Source organism: Corvus brachyrhynchos, unplaced genomic scaffold (assembly GCF_000691975.1).
Source record: "Corvus brachyrhynchos isolate BGI_N302 unplaced genomic scaffold, ASM69197v1 scaffold398, whole genome shotgun sequence".
NCBI lineage: Eukaryota > Metazoa > Chordata > Aves > Passeriformes > Corvidae > Corvus > Corvus brachyrhynchos.
The window spans coordinates 1,140,739-1,160,900 of record NW_008239780.1 but is presented as its reverse complement, the minus strand read 5'-3'; the positions used below and the strand labels follow the sequence as shown (position 1 = coordinate 1,160,900).

General features: G+C 36.1%; 1 protein-coding gene across 1 annotated transcript in view; it reads left to right on the top strand.

The window, feature by feature from the left end:
- Window positions 1-20,162, top strand: part of THOC2 (THO complex 2) — a 44,676-nt gene that overhangs the window by 16,160 nt on the left and 8,354 nt on the right. The window contains exons 12-32 of the mRNA XM_017743122.1: window positions 1,126-1,167; window positions 2,189-2,319; window positions 2,405-2,506; window positions 3,724-3,808; window positions 4,812-4,905; window positions 5,348-5,428; window positions 5,696-5,792; window positions 7,552-7,669; window positions 8,169-8,348; window positions 8,942-9,106; window positions 9,783-10,058; window positions 10,489-10,630; window positions 13,070-13,227; window positions 14,094-14,222; window positions 14,715-14,846; window positions 14,930-15,114; window positions 15,845-16,029; window positions 16,326-16,428; window positions 16,809-17,245; window positions 18,098-18,156; window positions 19,670-19,705. Coding sequence (XP_017598611.1) covers window positions 1,126-1,167; window positions 2,189-2,319; window positions 2,405-2,506; window positions 3,724-3,808; window positions 4,812-4,905; window positions 5,348-5,428; window positions 5,696-5,792; window positions 7,552-7,669; window positions 8,169-8,348; window positions 8,942-9,106; window positions 9,783-10,058; window positions 10,489-10,630; window positions 13,070-13,227; window positions 14,094-14,222; window positions 14,715-14,846; window positions 14,930-15,114; window positions 15,845-16,029; window positions 16,326-16,428; window positions 16,809-17,245; window positions 18,098-18,156; window positions 19,670-19,705 — 2,937 coding nt within the window. The remainder of the gene's footprint in view (window positions 1-1,125; window positions 1,168-2,188; window positions 2,320-2,404; window positions 2,507-3,723; window positions 3,809-4,811; window positions 4,906-5,347; window positions 5,429-5,695; window positions 5,793-7,551; window positions 7,670-8,168; window positions 8,349-8,941; window positions 9,107-9,782; window positions 10,059-10,488; window positions 10,631-13,069; window positions 13,228-14,093; window positions 14,223-14,714; window positions 14,847-14,929; window positions 15,115-15,844; window positions 16,030-16,325; window positions 16,429-16,808; window positions 17,246-18,097; window positions 18,157-19,669; window positions 19,706-20,162) is intronic.

The following is a 20,162-nucleotide window of genomic DNA, read 5'->3' as shown; positions in this document are numbered from 1 at the left end:
CTGTATAATTTCTTGGCAGTTTCTCATCCAGACTGGTAAGATTTCCTGATGATAAATACTCTACAGCATGGTCATTTCTTGTTGGTCAGTGAGAAGACTGATATCACTTCAGTGATAGCTATGTTGCACTGACAGTGTAGTTAATTTGGAAGTTATAATTTTAAGGGACTAATGCGTTTTATTGTTGTCAGCAGACTATTAGGACTACTTAGTAATTCAAGTATTGAAGGTTGGTGAGAAAGCCCTTGTTTCTGTGGATATGTACAGTGGAATGGAGATTACTTGGTTATAGGAATCTCTTGTGCAGGTTTACTGTAAATATACTTTTATATAAGTTTAATGTGTTTCTGGCAAGAATGAGCAACATTTTAGCTATTTGCTCTAGGTTGGAACTGTGAAGAAATTCGTCAGTGACAGAGTGGTTAAGGTAACATAGGGAAAGTTATTTTTAATGCATTGTTGCCATCAGCATGTTCTAGTTGTGAAACTACATTTAACACACAGTAGAAATACTTATAATTGAAGGTAATTTGACTCTAAGTTTACCCATACAGTAGTTTAAAAGTTAGACTACTAACACTGCATTGCAGCTTTCATGCTAAAGTGTACCTTTAAAATAATTGTGCACTTACTGGTGTGATAGCTTAATATGTTTTTCATGGTGAGTGGAGCAAGCAGAGAGAAAAAGAAATTTAATAAGGAAGACTAAAAGCTTAAGAGGGTGTTACTGAGAGAGAAAGATGGGGCAATAACCTATGGCTGTTGGAAACTGCATTGGAAGTCCTGAGATTTTTTTAGGTAGAAGGTGAATGCTTAGGCATTTTTTTTTTTCTCTCCAGTAAGAAAATTCAATATTTCGTATGTAGTACCGAGTTCCCTTGTAGCTTTAGTTATTACTTCTTTTTGGACAAAATTGTACAAAGCCCCACCAAATGTAAGGAATTCATTTCATCCATGCATTTGAATTTCTGTTTAAAAATACTTTAATGCTGACAGATGTGGCAAATTAAACATTTAAGAAATGCTTGGCCCTTCAGGTTTATTCTTTTGCTGAGATAGCCCTGTTCTGAAACTGTAACTGTTACATTAACTGTGCTACAATTAACATGGTTGTCTTTGTTATAGTTTCAGTCTGATGGAAGCAAACAGGAAGATAAAGAGAAAATGGTGAGTTTATTTTGAAGAAGGTGTTTTTATGCAAGATTTTAATTGTGAGCAAATGTGCATTTTACTTCTTATTTGCTTGGAATCAGCTGGATATCCTCCAGCTATTTATTCTATAAATACACTTCATGGTGGGGAAAAGCATAGAGAAAAGACAAATTAGAAGTAGGGGAGGTGTTTATTAGTACAGTGTTTTGGGGTTTTTTTAATTGCTTAATTTATTTACTTTGAAATTTTCTAATTTATTATCAAGATTGTTCAGAATGAAATCCAAGTGTCCAGTTGAATTCTAACACAAAAAACAAGTAGGTTTTTTTTTTTAACTCAACAAGTGAGTTTTCAGTATGAAGTTTCTGCAGTTTTCATTGTTACTTGTTCCTCTTTCTCACTTACCCTGATTTCCTGAATCATTGCAGAGAAAATCTCTTCTGGGTTTTGCATTTTGTTTCGGTTTTCTTTTCATTGCTGCTGTAGTTACTCTAAAATAACTCAGTGGAAAAGAGAAATGTTTAAGAAAGGGCAAGGATAGCATACTGAAAACATGGAAAGTGGTACTGTGTCTTGGGAACATGCATAATGCTTTCAGGTTTTTATCTGACATTTTGAAAATGCAAGTAACAACGAGGAATACCTTAATAATTGAAAGCAATTGCCAAAATCTGTTTTTTCCTGTGTTGCACTTCATGCAAGTCCACAAAATACCAATTTTTTAATGGTATGTTTGATTCGAAAATGAATGCAACCTTCTGAAGATTTCAGCAGCTTTGTTCTAGTATCTTATATAGGCAGGTAAAATATTGGCAGTATATATAGTCCATAAATTATTTACTAAATTATTATGATGGGAGATACTTCTAGGTCCTATTTAAATTTTTGCTTTGTTCCGGAGGTCTTAATCTTTTGGTGTACTTGGTTTTTTATCAATCTAATAAAATGTTCCATTCGTGCATCTGCACACTGCAAGTATAACATTGCTTCTGAGGCACTTCCTGATGGTTATCTTGGGGTTTTGTCTTTATCTCAGGAGACACTGTTCAGCTGTTTGTTGAGTATTACTGATCAAGTCTTGCTTCCATCTCTTTCCTTGATGGACTGCAATGCATGCATGTCTGAGGAATTATGGGGAATGTTCAAAACCTTTCCATACCAGTACCGGTGAGTGAATGATTTGTTTCCATCCTTTGGAATGGGCTGTTGAATTGTCAGTACTGAACTTCCTTTTCCTATATAACTTTGCCAGGTACCGTCTCTATGGGCAATGGAAGAATGAAACATACAATAGTCACCCACTTCTTGTGAAAGTTAAAGCTCAAACCATAGACCGAGCCAAATACATCATGAAGTAAGTAGTCTATTCCCATAAAAATAATTATGAACTGTATTGCACTGTATTGCATATCACCAGCTGAAGAAAACAAGCTTGACAAATACATTCCCTGTCTAATGACTTAGTAATTTCCCCAGTAGTTCTTGTTCATGAAGTATTTAATGTATTGTGGTTAAAACCCATCGAATAAGGATAAAGACAAATTTGTCAGCAACAAGGGTATCTAATCTCTGAAAAATGTCCCATTAAATGATTTACAACCTTTTGCATGGGTAAGGTGTTCAATAAATTGCTTTGCTTATGGAAATGTCCGAGGGCCACATATTTTCTCTAGGTGTGCAGACTCTCATCCAAAGAGTCTCAAGAATCTTGTTGTGTTTTCTGTAGGTTTGAATGTATGGCAGTAAGTTGAACAGAATTATTTATTCTCATCCTCAAGTGGGCTCACAGCAATTTCAGATTTACCTCACATTTGATGTCATTGTCAGGGAATTAGGTTCTCCATTTGCCAAAAGCAAATGTGGTGTGGTGTTACAATGTGGATAATCAGAACCTTTCCATATAGGCAAGACAGTAATTGTTTCTGGATAAAAAACTTTGGACTCAGAGCTATGAAAGCCAGGAACAATTGTTTTGATTCCCTTCTGACTTGCTGCATACACCATAAACCTTTCCCCCCCTTCCCCTGTATGATGGATTTCAGTTGTGCAGGTGAACCACAGTGCTGTCAGTTGTTGAAGATTGCTGTGTGTATAATTTACTGTCAACTTCAGGTTTCAGGTTGAGCTCAAATCTCCAGTAGGAAATGGTGTGGAACTGTAATGCAAAGAAAGAAATACTGTTTCTCAATGAACAGAATGTAACAAAAAATGACAGATCTGTGGCTAAATTAAATTTTCAGGAGCAACTAGCAGCATCACATGGTAGTTTGGTGTATGTGGTACAGGTTTCGCTGACAACTTCTGAAAGCAAAGTGTTTGAAGTTGAAGCTAGAATATGGTCCGTAGTAACACAGGGACAACTGGATTGACTGTAGTGTCTGCATCTTGGAGGATTTCTCAGTTTCCAGTTCTCAATGGAGTAGTATTTCTATGCTGAGGTTTCTTGAAAACACGTCTGCTAGTGAGAAGTTAGTTTCTGAGACTAACAAACATGTTCTTCACTGAAACTAACATGTTGTTTTAATATTCTTCTAGCTTGTCTATTGTAATAAAACATGTTCTCTTTTGCAGGCGTTTAACTAAGGAAAATGTGAAACCCTCTGGAAGACAAATTGGGAAGCTCAGCCACAGCAATCCTACAATTTTATTTGATTATGTATGTAGTTACATGTATTTGAATGCTATTTTGTCCTAACAACAGATAATTGAAGTTCAGGAAGGGACCTGCAGTTCTAATTTAATGATTTTTTTACTTTTGATGCAGATTTTAAAGTATAGTAATTTTTTAGTTGATCACATAGTGAGATACTAAATATGACTTAATAATACTTAGATATTAAATATGGAAACATTTCTTGATAACCAACTCTAGAAAGAAGAAAATTTAATTTGAGATGGCAGAGGTGGGTCTCAGGTACAGAGATAGCTAATCAGGTTACACAGAATGTGAATTCAGTTGCTCTGACAGTTGTCTATGAGTGGGCTGGAGATGTATCAGGGTCATTTAGAAGAAAACTTAAAGCTTTGAAGTCTGAAATACACCTACAAAGTTGGGAAGGATTTTTAAGATTACTTGGTGCTACAGAGTGCCTGAGAAGTGTAAAAATGTGTTGATGGGCCTCCATCTTACTCACAAATGTGATCTAAGGGTATTGATTTACCAGTTTTTAGATTGTACTTGAAAAAATTACTGCTGCAATATGCGTGTGTGTCATGTACCAAGGAGTTCATACTAGAACTTGATTAATACAGTTTGCTTGCAGTCTTTCATGACCTAGCATCATGGTTGTGGGTTTTTTTTAAATAGTCTTTTATTTATTACTGTATTTAGGAACAGAAAATCCTGCTGCTAAGGTTTAGGATTCTTAAGAAATATTGGGAGAAAAATGTTTTCCTTATTTTATTTGCTGATAAATGAAAAGAGAAATGATACGGAATTGTTTTTACACGTTGGAGACATGTTTCATTGGTATCTTTAAGGTGCTAGATAGATTAATGAGATTGCCTATTTGCTTTGACAGTTTTTTAGGACCTTCTGAAAAATTAATTTTAAGCATGTTTTGTGTAGGTTTTGAAGACAAGTATTGTAAAATGCTTTTATTATGTGCAAGATAAGGAATACTGTCCCTGTTCAGCTGAATGTCTGTTGTAACTTGCAGATTTTATCGCAAATACAAAAATATGATAACTTGATAACTCCGGTTGTTGATTCACTGAAATACCTCACTTCCCTGAACTACGATGTCTTGGCATGTATCCTTTAGTGTAAATCACTATATCACTTACTGATAAAGCTGCAGTTGTAGCCAGATTAAATCTGTTACCTGTGAGTAAATATTGTCTCTGTTTTCTATTCTTGCTGCTTTTTGCTGGAAACTTTAGTGACGTTTGCAAATACCTTTGGACTTGTAGTGGGTTATGGGACCCTCTTTATTAATTCTTTCACACATTGAAATTTATTCTTGGTTTTTCCTACTTTCACTCTTGAAGGCATAGTGGTCTTGTAAATAGTATGGTAAAAAAATAGTATGGTAAAAAAGCTATTTCATGGCTTTATTTTTTTTAAACCATAACTGTGTTAGTGCTTGCTATACTTATATATCATATTAATGTATTACAAAAGCCAGAAAAACAAGTCTCTGTAACTTTTGTGCTTGTAAGTTGAGGAAAAATACTCTCTTTAACTCTGCTGAAGATTGTATCATTGAGGCATTGGCAAACCCTGAGAAGGAGAGAATGAAGCATGATGACACTACAATCTCAAGCTGGCTGCAGAGTTAGTATACTTGTTTTATTTATTACAATAATGTTTAAAATATTTCAGCCTCCCTATGATCTATTCAACCATTGATCGTTATGATCAATGTTTCACTTGCACTTACTGACTAGTAGTTTAAACAAAATGGAGAGCTGGCAAGTTTAATCAATAGGAATTTTTTTTCTTTGTATTCCAGAAATTCATGTATTGCTAAGATGCCATATGCACTTTGTTAATGTTTATTTAATAATGAGTTGCAGTCACAGCTGTTTCTCTTTACTTTAGGTCTGGCAAGCTTTTGTGGTGCTGTTTTCCGAAAATACCCAATTGAACTTGCAGGCCTCCTGCAGTATGTAGCCAACCAGCTGAAAGCTGGCAAGAGGCAAGTATTGCACAATGGATCCTTATAAACTCAGTTTTTATGAAGTGTTATTTGGGTCTTTGCTGATACACAGGCACTCAATGTAGTCATTGCTCTAGCAGTGGTAAACTGCATTCATAGTATTGGGAAGGTTAAATAGCAGAAAAAATTATTTACTCTTTAGTACATTACTTTTCCTCTAGTTATACAGCTGTGACATTCTTGAAGCACTGATTTTTCATCTTTAACTCACTTTAATAGTTTTCTTAACAGCTAACCAGACGGGGGGAAAAAACCTACCAGTGTGTAATTTCTTCATAGAACTTATTATACATTATTTAAAAAATAATTATCCATGATACAAAGCAGTGTGAACAACTAAAACAAACTACAGTTTGTTTTTCCTTTCTCATAATGTCTTCTTTGCAGGGATGGCTCTTAACACTTTAATATTATTTAAATACTTTATCCAGTTTATTTAGTGGTAGTTGAATTGCTTCTTCATGTGTCAATGTCAGTCATAACTCAAAACAAGGTTTCCAATTTGAGTTTTCCTTTTGTCTTTCCATTGTCATCACTCAGTATTATTGTTTCATTTACTTAATTTTATCACATAGGTGAGTATCAACTTTTTTTCTATTAGAAATCCCCATATGGTTATTGAAAGGCAGCTTACCAATGGTGATAACACAGCATGTTATTTTAGGGTAGTTATATTGAGAAATGTAGTTTTTTTCCCCTTCACTGCAATGTAGACATTCAGTCTCATATGCTCCTCTGTCCCTACTTTGTTTTGTTCTGATGATGGCAATCACATTGAGCTACAGAGGAAGGGTAAGTAATGTTTATTGTCTTTCCCCAAAATCACAACTGTAAGTATTTTGGGTAAAACAAGTCAGTTTAGTACTTGGGATCATAAGAATAAAATGGATTTACTGGTATGACCAGTTTCATAGGACTGCATGCAATGTTCAGGTATTTGAATTGGAGTTTATGCTGGTATTGCACAGCTCCTAGACAGAAAACATATTTATGGTTGGAACAGCAAACAAAGATATAAGTCATATAAATTATTTAAAGATGAAACTTGGTTTTGGAAGCCATAGGTCAATGCTTTTTCTAAGTAGGTCACAAAATTGCAGAAGTTACTGGAAAACATTGCTGCTTTGTGTGATTGGGATACAGTTTACTGTACTTCTATTGAGGAAAAGTCATTGTCCTTACGGAATTCAGAGCAGGAAGTAAAACCTAGTCTCTGGGCAGGATGATTATTGGAGTATTTTATATATTCCGTGTTTCAAGTAAAAATAAGGTATTTTCCATGTTTCCAAGAAACGTCTCCAGACTAACTTTGCCAGAACATTTCTAAGGCTGTGTACTATTCTAGATACTCTTAACAAAATATGCAATGTTCCATAATCATAAAATTACTGTATAGATAGAGTTTGAAACATGGAAAACAAAAAAAGGGAGCAATAAACTTTATGATTAATTTGCTGATACTTAAACGTTAATAGCACCACATTCACTACCATCTTCAAAAACAAGGAAGTTGTTCTGAAATCCAACTGTTGAATGACAGTGTTGCTTTTAAGTACTAGCTTTTTACTTGCAATAAAGAAATCCTTGTGCTTGGCATACCAGTTTCTTCTTGAAAAAAGAATAAAAATGTTGTTTATATGCATTGTAGTGCTGCTTTGTAATATATATTGAATGCCAGAGCTTCCGGTTCTTAAACAAATTGTCTTGTTTTTACTCCACTTTTCTGTTTTCTTTGCAGCTTTGATTTGCTTATTTTAAAAGAGGTAGTGCAGAAAATGGCGGGGATAGAAATTACTGAAGAAATGACCATGGAACAATTGGAAGCCATGACTGGTGGAGAACAACTGAAAGCTGAGGTGCGTTTATGTTAAATTTAATAACTGTTGCTTTTTAATGGTGCTTCTAAAGACTCTGGTTCAAGAACTATGGCAGCATAGCTGAGAAAGGTGTGTGCTTTATCAGAGTTGCCCCCCCTTTTGAGCTTACAGGCCTTGAGACAGGCAGCCAAGGCAGTGTAGATGTGAACCTTAATTGCTGTGCTCCACAGCATCGCACATTCAGGAGAGAGAGTTACATGACAGATCTGTGCGTTCCAGCAGTCACTGAACTTGGATGTGGTGCAGTCCTGCTGGCTCAGCCCTGCTGGCGGGAGTAGCAAAAACTAATTAATAGCATGCAAGACTAGTTAGTTTCTGATTCTTCTATACATACATTGCAGTACAGGATCCAGAGAGTTGTACTGATGGACAGGAAACTATTGCTGTTAATTCATCAGTATTTCTGCAGTCAGCATACATAGATTCCATTTGTGATGCACTGTGTTCCAACTTGGGTAACTTCTTCTGTACTGTGCAGGGTGGATACTTTGGCCAAATCAGGAATACAAAAAAGTCATCTCAGAGATTGAAAGATGCGTTATTGGACCATGATCTTGCCCTCCCACTGTGCCTGCTTATGGCTCAACAGAGAAATGGTGTCATCTTTCAGGAAGGAGGGGAAAAACATCTGAAGCTGGTGGGAAAGCTGTATGATCAGGCAAGTAAAAACACCTGTATTTATGAGATCCCCTCCTTGTTAACTTCTAGTGTATCATCACAATATCTAAGAATTCAGCACATAAATAGCAAAATGTGTAAAATTATACGTGAGAATCCAGTACAACAAATACATAAGACTTTTTAAACTAATTGCAGGGTTGCTCTATTAAAGTACATGGGTGTATTAAAAGTGTATTATATTGACGAGTGATTTCTGAGTAAAAGAACAAAGCATCCTTTTTCATAAAAAGTTAAATTCTTACTTAAGTGTCCATCATGTTTTCTAATCTTTGGTAGTGAAACTTCCTTTTTTTTTTTTTTTTAAAGAATTCTTTTGCTGCCTTAGGCGATAGGAACCAGTTGCATTCCATTCTGGTAGAATAGAATACTGTTGAGTTCTGCTGGCTTTTCTCAGTGGGGTTTTTTATTTTATTGTTCTTCCCCCATGAGAAAATTTTGATTTATTATTTGGTGTTTCTCATTCTTAATGAGAAACAAAAAGAAAAAAAAAAGCAAGTTTGAAGCTCTCCCCAACTTAATTGTTGAACAAAATAATAATGTTTGCTAACTTTTTGTATCTTTCACTTGTAGTGCCATGACACCCTGGTACAATTTGGTGGGTTTTTAGCATCCAATCTAAGCACAGAGGATTACATTAAGCGAGTGCCTTCTATTGATGTTCTCTGTAATGAGTTTCACACGCCTCATGATGCTGCATTCTTCCTCTCAAGACCCATGTATGCACACCACATTTCAGTGAGTACAACTCTTCCATTTGTTTGCTCGTAGTGCTGCTCTGGTACTGTTACCAGTACCTGTGATAGGTTCCAATAAAGTTTGTTTGCTAAATAAAACTTGTAAAGTTTTAGGAGTAGAATTAGAAATAGAAGCTGTGGGCTGGAACAGGTTGTCCTTAATCTTCTTAGAAAATATGGCCCATGTATCAACTTTTACACAATTTACAGAAGTTGTAGCTAATGAAGTCACCTCTTTGGATGTCTTGGGTTATCAGTAGGAATTATCTCCCTCCCTGTTTCATCAAAGGTCTGAGTTCTTCTGCAGGTGTTTTAGATGGATGTTTGCTGTGGAGGAAAGTGTTGCAGCTGCCAAATGGTATGGTATCTTGGGAAGTGTCAGAAATAAATTTGTTCCTGCAGCTAAAAAGGTTCAATATGGAGAGCAGTTTTAACTTGATGTAGTATAATGTATTACTATAACAACAGGTAGACGCATCGGTGAGGAAAGATAAATCCTTCCAATATGAATAAAGACTAAAGATGCTGTATGAGGTTCTTCAGTGCTTTATATACTGACATTTACACATGTGAAATGTTGTATAGAAAGGTTTTTGAGAAAAGTTAAATTATATTGTTAAGTTTAATTTTTGTATATATAGATTAGTTTTTTATTTCTTTTATTTTTTTATCCACAGTCAAAGTATGATGAACTGAAAAAAGCTGAGAAGGGAAATAAACAGCAGCACAAAGTTCACAAATACATTACATCATGTGAGCTGGTGATGGCTCCTGTTCACGAAGCTGTGATTTCTCTGCACCTCCCTAAAGTTTGGGATGACATCAGCCCTCAGTTTTATGCTACATTCTGGTCTTTAACAATGTATGACCTTGCTGTGCCACACAGCAGCTATGACAGAGAAGTCAATAAACTTAAAGTCCAGATGAAAGCCATAGATGACAATCAGGAAATGGTATGTTGATACAATTTTGTGGTCCAGTTTAAAATTTCTAGCCTTGAAAGAGTTTCTTTTCCTGAAGTATTATATTAAGGTTGTTTAGATCTGGGAAGTTTGGTCACCTGGTTCATCCATTCTGATTTGCCATGTTAACATAATTTGGATTGACTTCTCTTCATAATTCCCATGTGAAAAGTACTAGTGACTCCACTAAGTGAAAATTACTGGAAAATCAGTTCCAGAAAGAAGGTCTTGACACATGTTTGTCTGTTCACTCTTAAGTATAGTCAGCCAGTGTCCATAAAATCAGTTGATTACTAGAGCAGAGCATTTTTGAGTGAAGTGAAAAGTTTTCCAAGTATTCTTTAGTATTACGAGGAATTTATTGCTCTGTCTTTAGCAAGTTTTAGTATAATACTAAATGAGTTACCTTGACATTTTATAGCCTCCAAATAAAAAGAAAAAAGAAAAAGAACGTTGCACAGCTCTGCAGGACAAGCTCCTTGAAGAGGAGAAGAAGCAATTGGAGCATGTGCAGAGGGTTCTACAGAGACTGAAACTAGAGAAAGATAACTGGCTTCTGGCAAGTAAGTGTGTCTAGGGGAAATGCTGTGGATGTTATTGTAGTTGTCACTGTCTCCAGAACTTCCTTGCACTAATATTCTTAATGTTGATTTGAAAATTTGATCTCTTTATATGTAGAGGTCTGTTAGCAAGGTAAATTTTTAGTTAGAATGTAATGTGTCTTTGCAAATGCTGAGTAGTTGGCTTTCATTGTTGGCTTAGTTGGGTTTTTTGTTTCTTGCAATGTGAAGACCTTTTAAATTTTGCCCTAATTTAGAAAATAAGTTAGAGATTGAGCAATTCAGTGGAAATTTGTAATTGCAAGCTGGCTTGTACTTGCTAACTGCAGTTGGAATGCTGCTAAGTTAGTATAATTGCTATAGAACAAAAAATAGGCATGTAAAGTCTCAATGATTAGTTTGAGTTAACTTACTTTGTTTGAGTCCTGTGATTAGGAGCAATATGCCATGGTTTGGGTGGTGGCATAAACCCTGTTCCAATGACAAGATAAGTGTTATGCCAGCCTAACCAGCCCCATGCAGTGAAACAGCATGCACGTGTTTCATATGGCAGATAGGCAGCAAGCAGAACTAAGGTTTTTTCCTGCAAAACCTCTGTAGTGTTTCATGTTGCTTGTGAACTCTGCTGGTATGGTTAATCTGAAATGTTTTTCTCTGGTCAGTTTTCTTCTCTGGATGAACTTTGAGTTTGTAACTGGAAGTAGTAGTTCGTCTGTCCCAAGAAGCCTAGCATAATCCAGTGGAAAAGAGTTTTGTTGTCCAGCTCGTGTAAGATCCATCCAACTGGTTTAATGAAGAAACACTGACAGTTATATCAAGAGAAGTTATTCCCTATAAATATTTATTGTACTGGTGTGGACAGCGAATGAACTGCAGGAAATTACTGGTTGAAAAATTACTGCCTGATTAAAGCTTGGTCTAGAGGTGACTTGGTAAATCTGTCTACTTAAAGAAGCACCCAAAAGTGTGTAGAAAATAGTTTGTGTCAGTATGATCTGTATATAAACATGTAGCACTTTATGGGATACTGGGAATAGCTTATTGTTGGTTCTTGTGCTTGGGCTTCAGCTGGAGGAATTTTCCCAGCGTTATATCCAGAGGCAAGCTGATTATTTCAGCAGTTTGCCTATTGAAAGAAATAATCTGTAATTGTACTATATGAGGAAATTGAACAGCACATCCACTGTAGTAGTAGGTTTTATTATTTTTAAAAAATATTTATTAAATAATTATTTTTTAAAGATATTTGGTTTTTTTGAAGACTGGCTTCCTGTCTATAAACTTTTGATAGAGTATTTCTACCCTTGAGAACAGGTTAGTTTTTGACAGAGTATGTAGCCTGGTATCTTTAGCGATTGGAGACTACCTGTTCTGACTGGCTGTTTCCTTGCTTTGTTTATACACTTCTGAAGCAACACATACTTGATTGTCCCATGAACTGTGATTCTCTTGATAGATTTTCTTTTTCTTTTTTTCAAATGTTTGTTATAACCTTTGAGGGGTAGATACTAAAATTAAAGTCAACATAAAGGTTTTAGTTAAGTAAAAGCTGACAGTCCTTTCTTGAACAAGCTTTATTCCATGAGCATCACAGAATTGAAGCAAGTAAACCCTGGGTATTATGACTCATGGCCTGTGCAAAACTACCAGTTGCCCTCATGAGAGGATCATGAGTGTTCTTCCTTTGAAAGCATCCACTTGGCAGTCTTTAGTTCTGTACTTTCCTTTGACCTTGCTTTCGTGCTGTACATTCCTCTCAGCTTGTTTTTATGCTCCTTCTTGCCATGGGACCAGTTTGGGTGTTGAGTTTACCAAACTGGGGTTGGTCAAACAGAAACAGGTAACTCTTGAACTTGATACATTGCAGTCTTTTACTCAGTGGTAGAATGAAACTTTCACAAAAAGTGTATGTATTGGGGTGGTGGTTTACTGAAGACTGTTCCTCTTTAAATTCCTCTGTTTGATTAAATGGGAAAATGATTATTAATGAATTGTATAGAGACAGCATGTTCATCAGTTTCTAAGGAAACCAAGCTGAAAGTCAGCCTCATCTAGAAAGATGAAAGAAAGTGTTCTAGGGAAATAGCAGATGGTGTTTGCTTTGCTGGTGTGCACAGTTTGAGCAGGTGGAGAAGTTTGCTGAAGCTTTCCCAGAACCAGTTTTTAGCCCTGTTGTGTGAAAGAAGAATTTTGCCAATAAAAAATAAACATTTGCTACATCTACCCCGCTATTCTATCCCCACCCTTAAACAGTTGCACTTATATTCACTTTTTCTGATCAATGCCAAAAATATGTCTGAAATAAAAGTGGCCAATTGTACAAACACCAGAGTATGGATGTGTCATACTGAACTTCTTGGGAAGAGAGTAGTTGAATGATAAACCATGAATTTACTCTATTTTTCTTTTCTTTTTTCCCCTCTCAACTTTTGTTTTTTGAAGAATCTACCAAAAATGAGACTATCACCAAATTTTTACAGTTGTGTATATTTCCTCGATGCATTTTTTCGGCAATTGATGCAGTTTACTGTGCTCACTTTGTTGAACTGGTGCATCAACAAAAAACACCCAACTTCTCTACACTTCTCTGCTATGACCGAGTAAGTAGCTACAACTCTGTGTGTGTATGTACATCATTGCCACTACAAACATGCCAAGCTAGTGTGTCTCCTGCCTCCCAGAAGAGGTAAACAAGATCATTTCTTATGTTTCATTCTAGAATCTGTAGCAATCAGAAGTTCATTTTTGTACTTCAGATCTTAGAAGCAAAGTTTTCTTAAAGCTTCAGGGGTTTATTTTCAAGAAATGTTGTTTGTGTTTTACCCTAATGAGTGTGGAGTTTCAGAGCAAAGTCATTAGCTGTCATAGGAGTTGCTTTCAGGTTTTGTAACCTTTAAGTAATCTGCATTTCCATGGCCTGCTCTAATACTCCCATTTTTGGTGTGTGTGCTCTTCTGCAGTGGAACCAATTTTCTTATGCTCTTCCCCCACCAGCAACATCCTTGGGACCCTTCTGACCCTGGCAAATGGTGCCACAAACAGTGGGCTAGTTTGTGTCACTGTATCTGCTCTGATTTCATGTATCCAAAAGAGCATTTCTACTCAAGTAGCCCTATCTGATGGACCTGTGTGGGCCAGGAAGAAAAACTTCTCTCCATCAGATTAGCTAGATGTTTACTTCTGCTAGCTCAAATCATTATTAATTTGAAAATAACACAATTATGTCAATGAAGACACTTGAACTATCAAACAGTGTGTCAGCAACACCTGTATGCAGTGCTTGGATTCTGGGCTAAGTGTGAAGGACCAGCAGTTGAGAAACAAAGAGTATTTTATAAGCAGTCTCTGTTTTATTTAGAAACCAGCTTAATGGTGGTTTAGATGAGAGAAATTTATAATTTTTGTTAGGTCTTCTGTTTTTGTAATTCAGTAAGGTCATAGTAACGTTTTCTTTCTCTATTCAAAGGTATTCTCTGATATTATATATACAGTTGCAAGTTGCACGGAAAATGAAGCCAGTAGATATGGCAGGTTTTTATGCTGTATGCTGGAGACCGTGACCAGATGGCACAGTGACAGAGTCATATATGAAAAGGTATAGGAAATTACTAACATGAGTTTGCTCATTAGAATATGTACTAACCATTTGTGTAATTCAGCACAGTAAAAATGGATTTAGTGAAACTGTTAGATTTAAAAACATTGTGATTGGATTTTTCTGATGGCATAATCATAGAATTGACTTATATTTTACTATATATGTGTTTTTGATAGAAGTAATTTTGTATGGTGTCAAAAAATATATTTGCTAAAAAAACCCTTTCCATTTCTGATTTTCACATAGCTTACCTCAAAGATAACTTAGGGAGCATATGGAAACTCTCCTAATACTCCTTGCACAATCTAGTTGAATTATGAATAATCTTTTCTCTCACCCACAACTAAAATTTCAACATAAATTAGCTTAAAAAAAAATTGTGAGTCTTGTGAAGTGTGATCGCGTCTCATTCTTTAGAGTTTAGAATTTAGAATTACCAGTTTTGTTTCCCAAAAAAGAATTTTTTCCTCTTCTTTGATGTGCATGTAGGAATGTGGCAACTATCCAGGCTTCCTAACTATATTACGAGCAACTGGGTTTGATGGTGGAAATAAGGCTGATCAATTGGATTATGAGAATTTTAGACACGTGGTACACAAATGGCACTATAAATTAACTAAGGTAAATCGAAATGCCAAAAACCTTATGTTTTTGAATGCTTTAAAAAAACCCCTCAACTTCATTAGATTTAATTTATGTTTTAGGCTTCTGTGCACTGCCTGGAAACAGGTGAATATACACATATCAGAAACATCCTGATCGTGCTGACCAAAATCCTTCCATGGTATCCAAAAGTGCTGAACCTGGGTCAAGCCTTGGAAAGAAGAGTACACAAGATATGTCAGGAAGAGAAAGAGAAGAGACCTGATCTATATGCATTGGCAATGGGGTAACAACAACTTATTTAAGAAAGTGGTTAAAAGTGGATCATGAAAGGCATCTAAAGACTCGGAACTGTTACAGTCCTAACATTTGATTTTTACCTTATCACAGAAGATTTCGCTATCCTGCATCTTGGTGCTGGCAGTGTGAATGAAAACATTCATTTTATGCTGGGTGATCACTAATTTCCTTTACAAGACTCTAGTAAAAAATAGTAAAGATTTCTACTTACAAGAGCATAGCTTAATTTTAGAGAAATACTATAGCAGCAAGGAGATAGGAGGGATAGTAAAAGGAAGAAAGCCAAGAGGCTATTGCTGCAAGACTGGTTAGATATTGGAAGTGTTATATGATTCTAAAATGCTTAGTTTCGTGTTACATCTTCCTGTGGTGAATGTGGAACCATCCTCGTATGCCTGAGGGGCAGTTCAGGTTGCCCTAGCAGTCTGAAGTTTTGTCAGTCGTCAGTTTGTTCTGTGTGTTTGGCAGGGGGTGTATGTGGGGGTGTGTGTGTGTGATGGTGAGGAAGAGAGTGTGGAAGTAGGGCTGCTTCTATGTCTAGTGGGTTTGTTTATTTTTCTTTTGAGCTCATCAATAAAGGGGGAAGAAACTGCATATGAGTTAGGAAAAACTGTGAAATAAATAACAGATGAACTGTTAGATTAGATCCACATTTAAGATTCAACCCATGTTTTGCTTTATGTTTGTGCATATTTAACAATCTGTGCGACTTACAGCTATTCTGGACAGTTGAAAAGTAGGAAGCCTTTCATGATACCTGAAAATGAATTTCACCACAAAGACCCACCTGCCAGGAATGCTGTACCTGCAACAGTACAAAATGGGCCAGGTGGTGCTGGGATGCCTACGTCTCTCACAATAAATACAGTTAGACTGGAAGAGGGCACTACTGAGGAGACTGGTAAACACACCTATGATTATTATATGTTTATTTTTCAGTAGAATTCTTCTGATATTCCAGGCTTCTCTCAAAATTTGCTTCATTAAGCTAAAAAGAAAACATGTAAATGTGATGCCAAATAGGATCAATACATGTTCTTTATTTTTACTTGGTTTTGGGAGAGGGTGTTCTGCTGCCTATTTTAGCTGTTAGCTACACATGACCTTACATGAATGTGCTCAGCTACTTGTTGTATTTTAACCAACAGGATATATAGTAACTTGCTGAAATAGACCTGTTCTGTTTTTTTTAAGCAGATAAGCTAAAGGAGAAGTCTCAGGGTGTGGTGAAAGTTATTAATAAAACTGTCAACGCTACACCGAAGGTGACAACAAGCAATGGAAACAGTGCATCTAATAGGTGAGAAAAACTATTCTCACATGTTCTCTGTTTTCTTCCTTCCAAGACAGAGAAGTACACTTGAAAACGACCTGCCTTTTATTTTTACTTCTGGGTTCTGTATAAATAGTTTCAATTTCCTTAAAGTTTAATAAATGGCATTATTTCTTTCAAAATACAGAGTTTTACTGATCTGATGTTGTTAAATGTGTCCCATTTTAGCTAAATAAGATAAATGAGAACAGTTGCTTGTTGCTGTTCTGATAAAGAAACAGCAAATCTGAAATCTTACAGTGACTGCTCCAGGAAATTCTATCAAACATTCCAAAGTAGAACTCCTGTGATAAAGCTAGAGCTGTGTTTTGTTTCCATGCTAATTGGCCTTTTTATTTTTGATGCAGCAAAATTATTAAAGAGAAAGATGATAAAGAGAAAAGCGGGAAGGAAAAAGATAAAGAAAAAAAAGACAAGACTCCAGCTGCCACTCCGGAGATGAAGGCACTTGGGAAAGATGGGAAAGATAAACCGAAGGAAGAACGGGCAAACAAAGACGAGAAAGCAAGAGAGATCAAGGAGAAAACGCCAAAATCTGACAAAGATAAGGAAAAAGTGAAGAAAGAAGAAAAAGCTTCAAAAGAGGAAAAGTCCAAGACGGTTGTTACCATCATTGAGTCAAAGTCAACTGCAGAAAAGGAGAGAGAAAAGGAGCCATCCAGAGAAAGAGATCTAGCGAAGGAGATGAAATCCAAGGAAAATGCTAAAGGAGGAGAAAAGGTGCCAGTAGCTGGGTCCTTGAAGTCACCTGTTCCCCGATCAGAAACATCAGAATCTGAAAGGGGTAAGTTTGAATATTTCGTTTCTGTTCTTGTCTAGAAAAATAGAATGTGTCACTTGAAAATCACTGAATGTCAAAAAATGCTAGAGAAGTTGAGAGAGAATCCCTACGTAGTAAGAAAGATTTTGGCACTGGCTTTTCAGTACAGTCAATATCTAAAGGTCAGAATAACTTCAAAAGGCAATCTATGTGAATGTGTGAACTTCACACATCTCCAGTGAATGCTTGTTCTCACAAAGCCTGTCATTTTTTACTGTGTGAATGGTCTTTTATTAAAATGTATTAGTATAACTTAGGCCGTGCAAGTTTTGCAAAAGTGTAATGCAAAAACTTTGTGTGTACTCTTGAGAGCTTCATGACAACCTTTGAATTGGAAGAAAACAGGGAAAGTAAAAGATACAGGCCTTTGCATCCTTAAGAAGGATGCAGAAAGCTTTATCAGTCCCTTCTTGTATTAAGGGTTAGCAAATCCTTAAATTATTATCTGAGGCTGATGTTGAGTTTTATATTTGTGCTGCTTCAGGCAAACCACAAGGGCAGGCGATGATGCTTTTCATAGGGTTCACCTGTTCAAGGTCTTCATAGCAATTCCAGAGTTAAGACACTGACTTCCATAAAATTGAAGTTTGGAGTGAGCATAATTTTGCATCAGTTTGTTCACATTACACCTTTGCTGCAAACTTTCACAAAGATGGTCAAGGCATGCTGCTAACTCTAGATAGCTTAAGGAAAACAAAATTCACATAGTGGTAAGAAATCTAGCTTTAATTATGTTGGTACTTCAGAAAGTGATATTATTTGATTCTCCTTTTTTAACTGTGTTTTAATAATGCCATTGTTCTGTTCTTTCCTCAGAACAAAAACGCCGCAAAGTTGATACACATTCTTCTCCGTCACATTCCTCAACAGTAAAGGTTAGTATAGCCTGAGGAAGGCAGCACCCATGTTAGGCTCACAAGTTTGGGATGCCAGTATTCGACTTCCTTCAAGTTTTGTGCCAAGTATACACTGGAACCACTGGAGGTTTTATGTTGCATTACAAAATGCATTCCTTTTCTTTATTGGCGGACTGTCTTTTTTTCTATAAAAATATTTTTTAATTAACCAAAATAATGCTTCAAGGACCTAGCACAAATTTTGTAAAATAGTGTTTGGAAATTTCAAGAGAATTTTTACACAGAAGTGCCTCATTGCTTTAAGCAGTCAGTTTTTTTGGAGTGCAATGGTAGCTACAAGCAAATGAGTCTTTGCAACAGAGTGGAGCATATTTTTCTGCACTTCTTTGAAGAATCTGTAGCACTGAAGATTCCTGGATGATACGGGATGTACGATACCTCTGAATTCATCAGGCTTCTTGATGAGCATCATACCGATATGTGCCTTCTAAGGAGGAGTCTTGAAAGGAGTTCCATTTTAAAGTCTCCTTGGTGATCAGTTCTCCTGTAGTTGTGTATATTCAGTGCGCATGCAGCTTCTGTTGTACCTTCCCTTCGAGGTTTGTTAATTTCCAATGGGTTCCCACCATGTTGAGCCCTGCGTTACGATAAAACCAGATGTGGCCACCAAGCCTCCTACCCAGCAAAGAGAAACCCCAAGCACTCAAGCGCAGCACAAAACCATGGGCGTAGCCTACTTGAAGACTCAGGGTAGCCATTCCTTGCTCCATATTTATATTATTTCTAAACCATCTATGTTCATGGAATCTTTGAATTTGCAGTACGTTGAACATTTAAAACTGTAAGTTACTAATACTTCATCAAGAGCACTATGATGGATTATGTGGGTCTTTAAACTTCACCATCTTACCAACTTTAGAACAAGCTCTTCTTTTTTTTCTGTTTTTTCAGAGTACATATTTTTCTATGTAAGATTTACTTGAAAGATTTAAGTTAATTTTGGAGGACTCAAATAGCTTTTACTAGTTTTGAGGAAACAGGTGACAGTGATAACTACTCGTAATGATGAAGTTTTTTATAAATGGCAGCATAAGGTCATTCTAGAGTGACTTCTACCACATTTAACTGAAAGTGGAGAAGATACAGGTTTAAAAGTATTTTAAACCTGTTTCACCTCTTGTTCAGCTATATTTAGAGTTAAGACTATTTTTTCTTTATATTTTTGTCTGGGCAGGAGAGTGTGTTTTCACTGTTCTAGGAAGAATTAGATACAGACTTATACATACTTTGGAATTTATTTAATAGCAGAGTCTAGAGAATAGATAATGATTGTCTTTTTCCCCCCCCTCCTTTTTTTCTTTTTAAAAAGTATTTCAGTTGCTAGCTTTATTTAGAGTACAGTATTAACATAAGATTTATTCCAGAAGGAGTAGCTGTTTTTTGTTTCAAGGGTACGGCCGTGCTTCCCAAAGTCCCTCTGGTTTCTGAAAACTATTCCAGCTCACGTGTCATCTCCGTTCATTTTCTACAGGACAACCTCAACGAACTCAAGGACTCTTCAGCAAAGGTTTGAATCTTTTAGAAACCAGCCAAGTTTATTTTCATATTTTGTTGCAGAGAGAAGTTAACTTTTGCTCTTGTGGCGAACTCCCATCAGAAAATTCCAATTCCATTCCTGTAAATACTAGCATAGTAATAGAGGGATGGGGTTTTTTGTCCTGGTGTGTAAATCCTCTGTACAGGAGAGACGGTTGGTAATGTAGAAGCAACATAACAAAAATCCCCTGAATTTACCTTTCTGTCAGTATTTTGAAGAGATGTAATATGTCAGTGTCTCTTCTATTCCCCTCTAAAACTGGTGAATACACAGAAATGTCCTTATGATTAAGCCTTTCATTTGACTGAAAAGCTGGTAGGATAGCTAAAATAGTTCTTAGAATTGTTTGAGGGGTTTTGAATATATCAATTAAAGAACAGTAGTTAGTTAAAACAAAGAATATTTGAGATGCCCCTGGAATATTGAT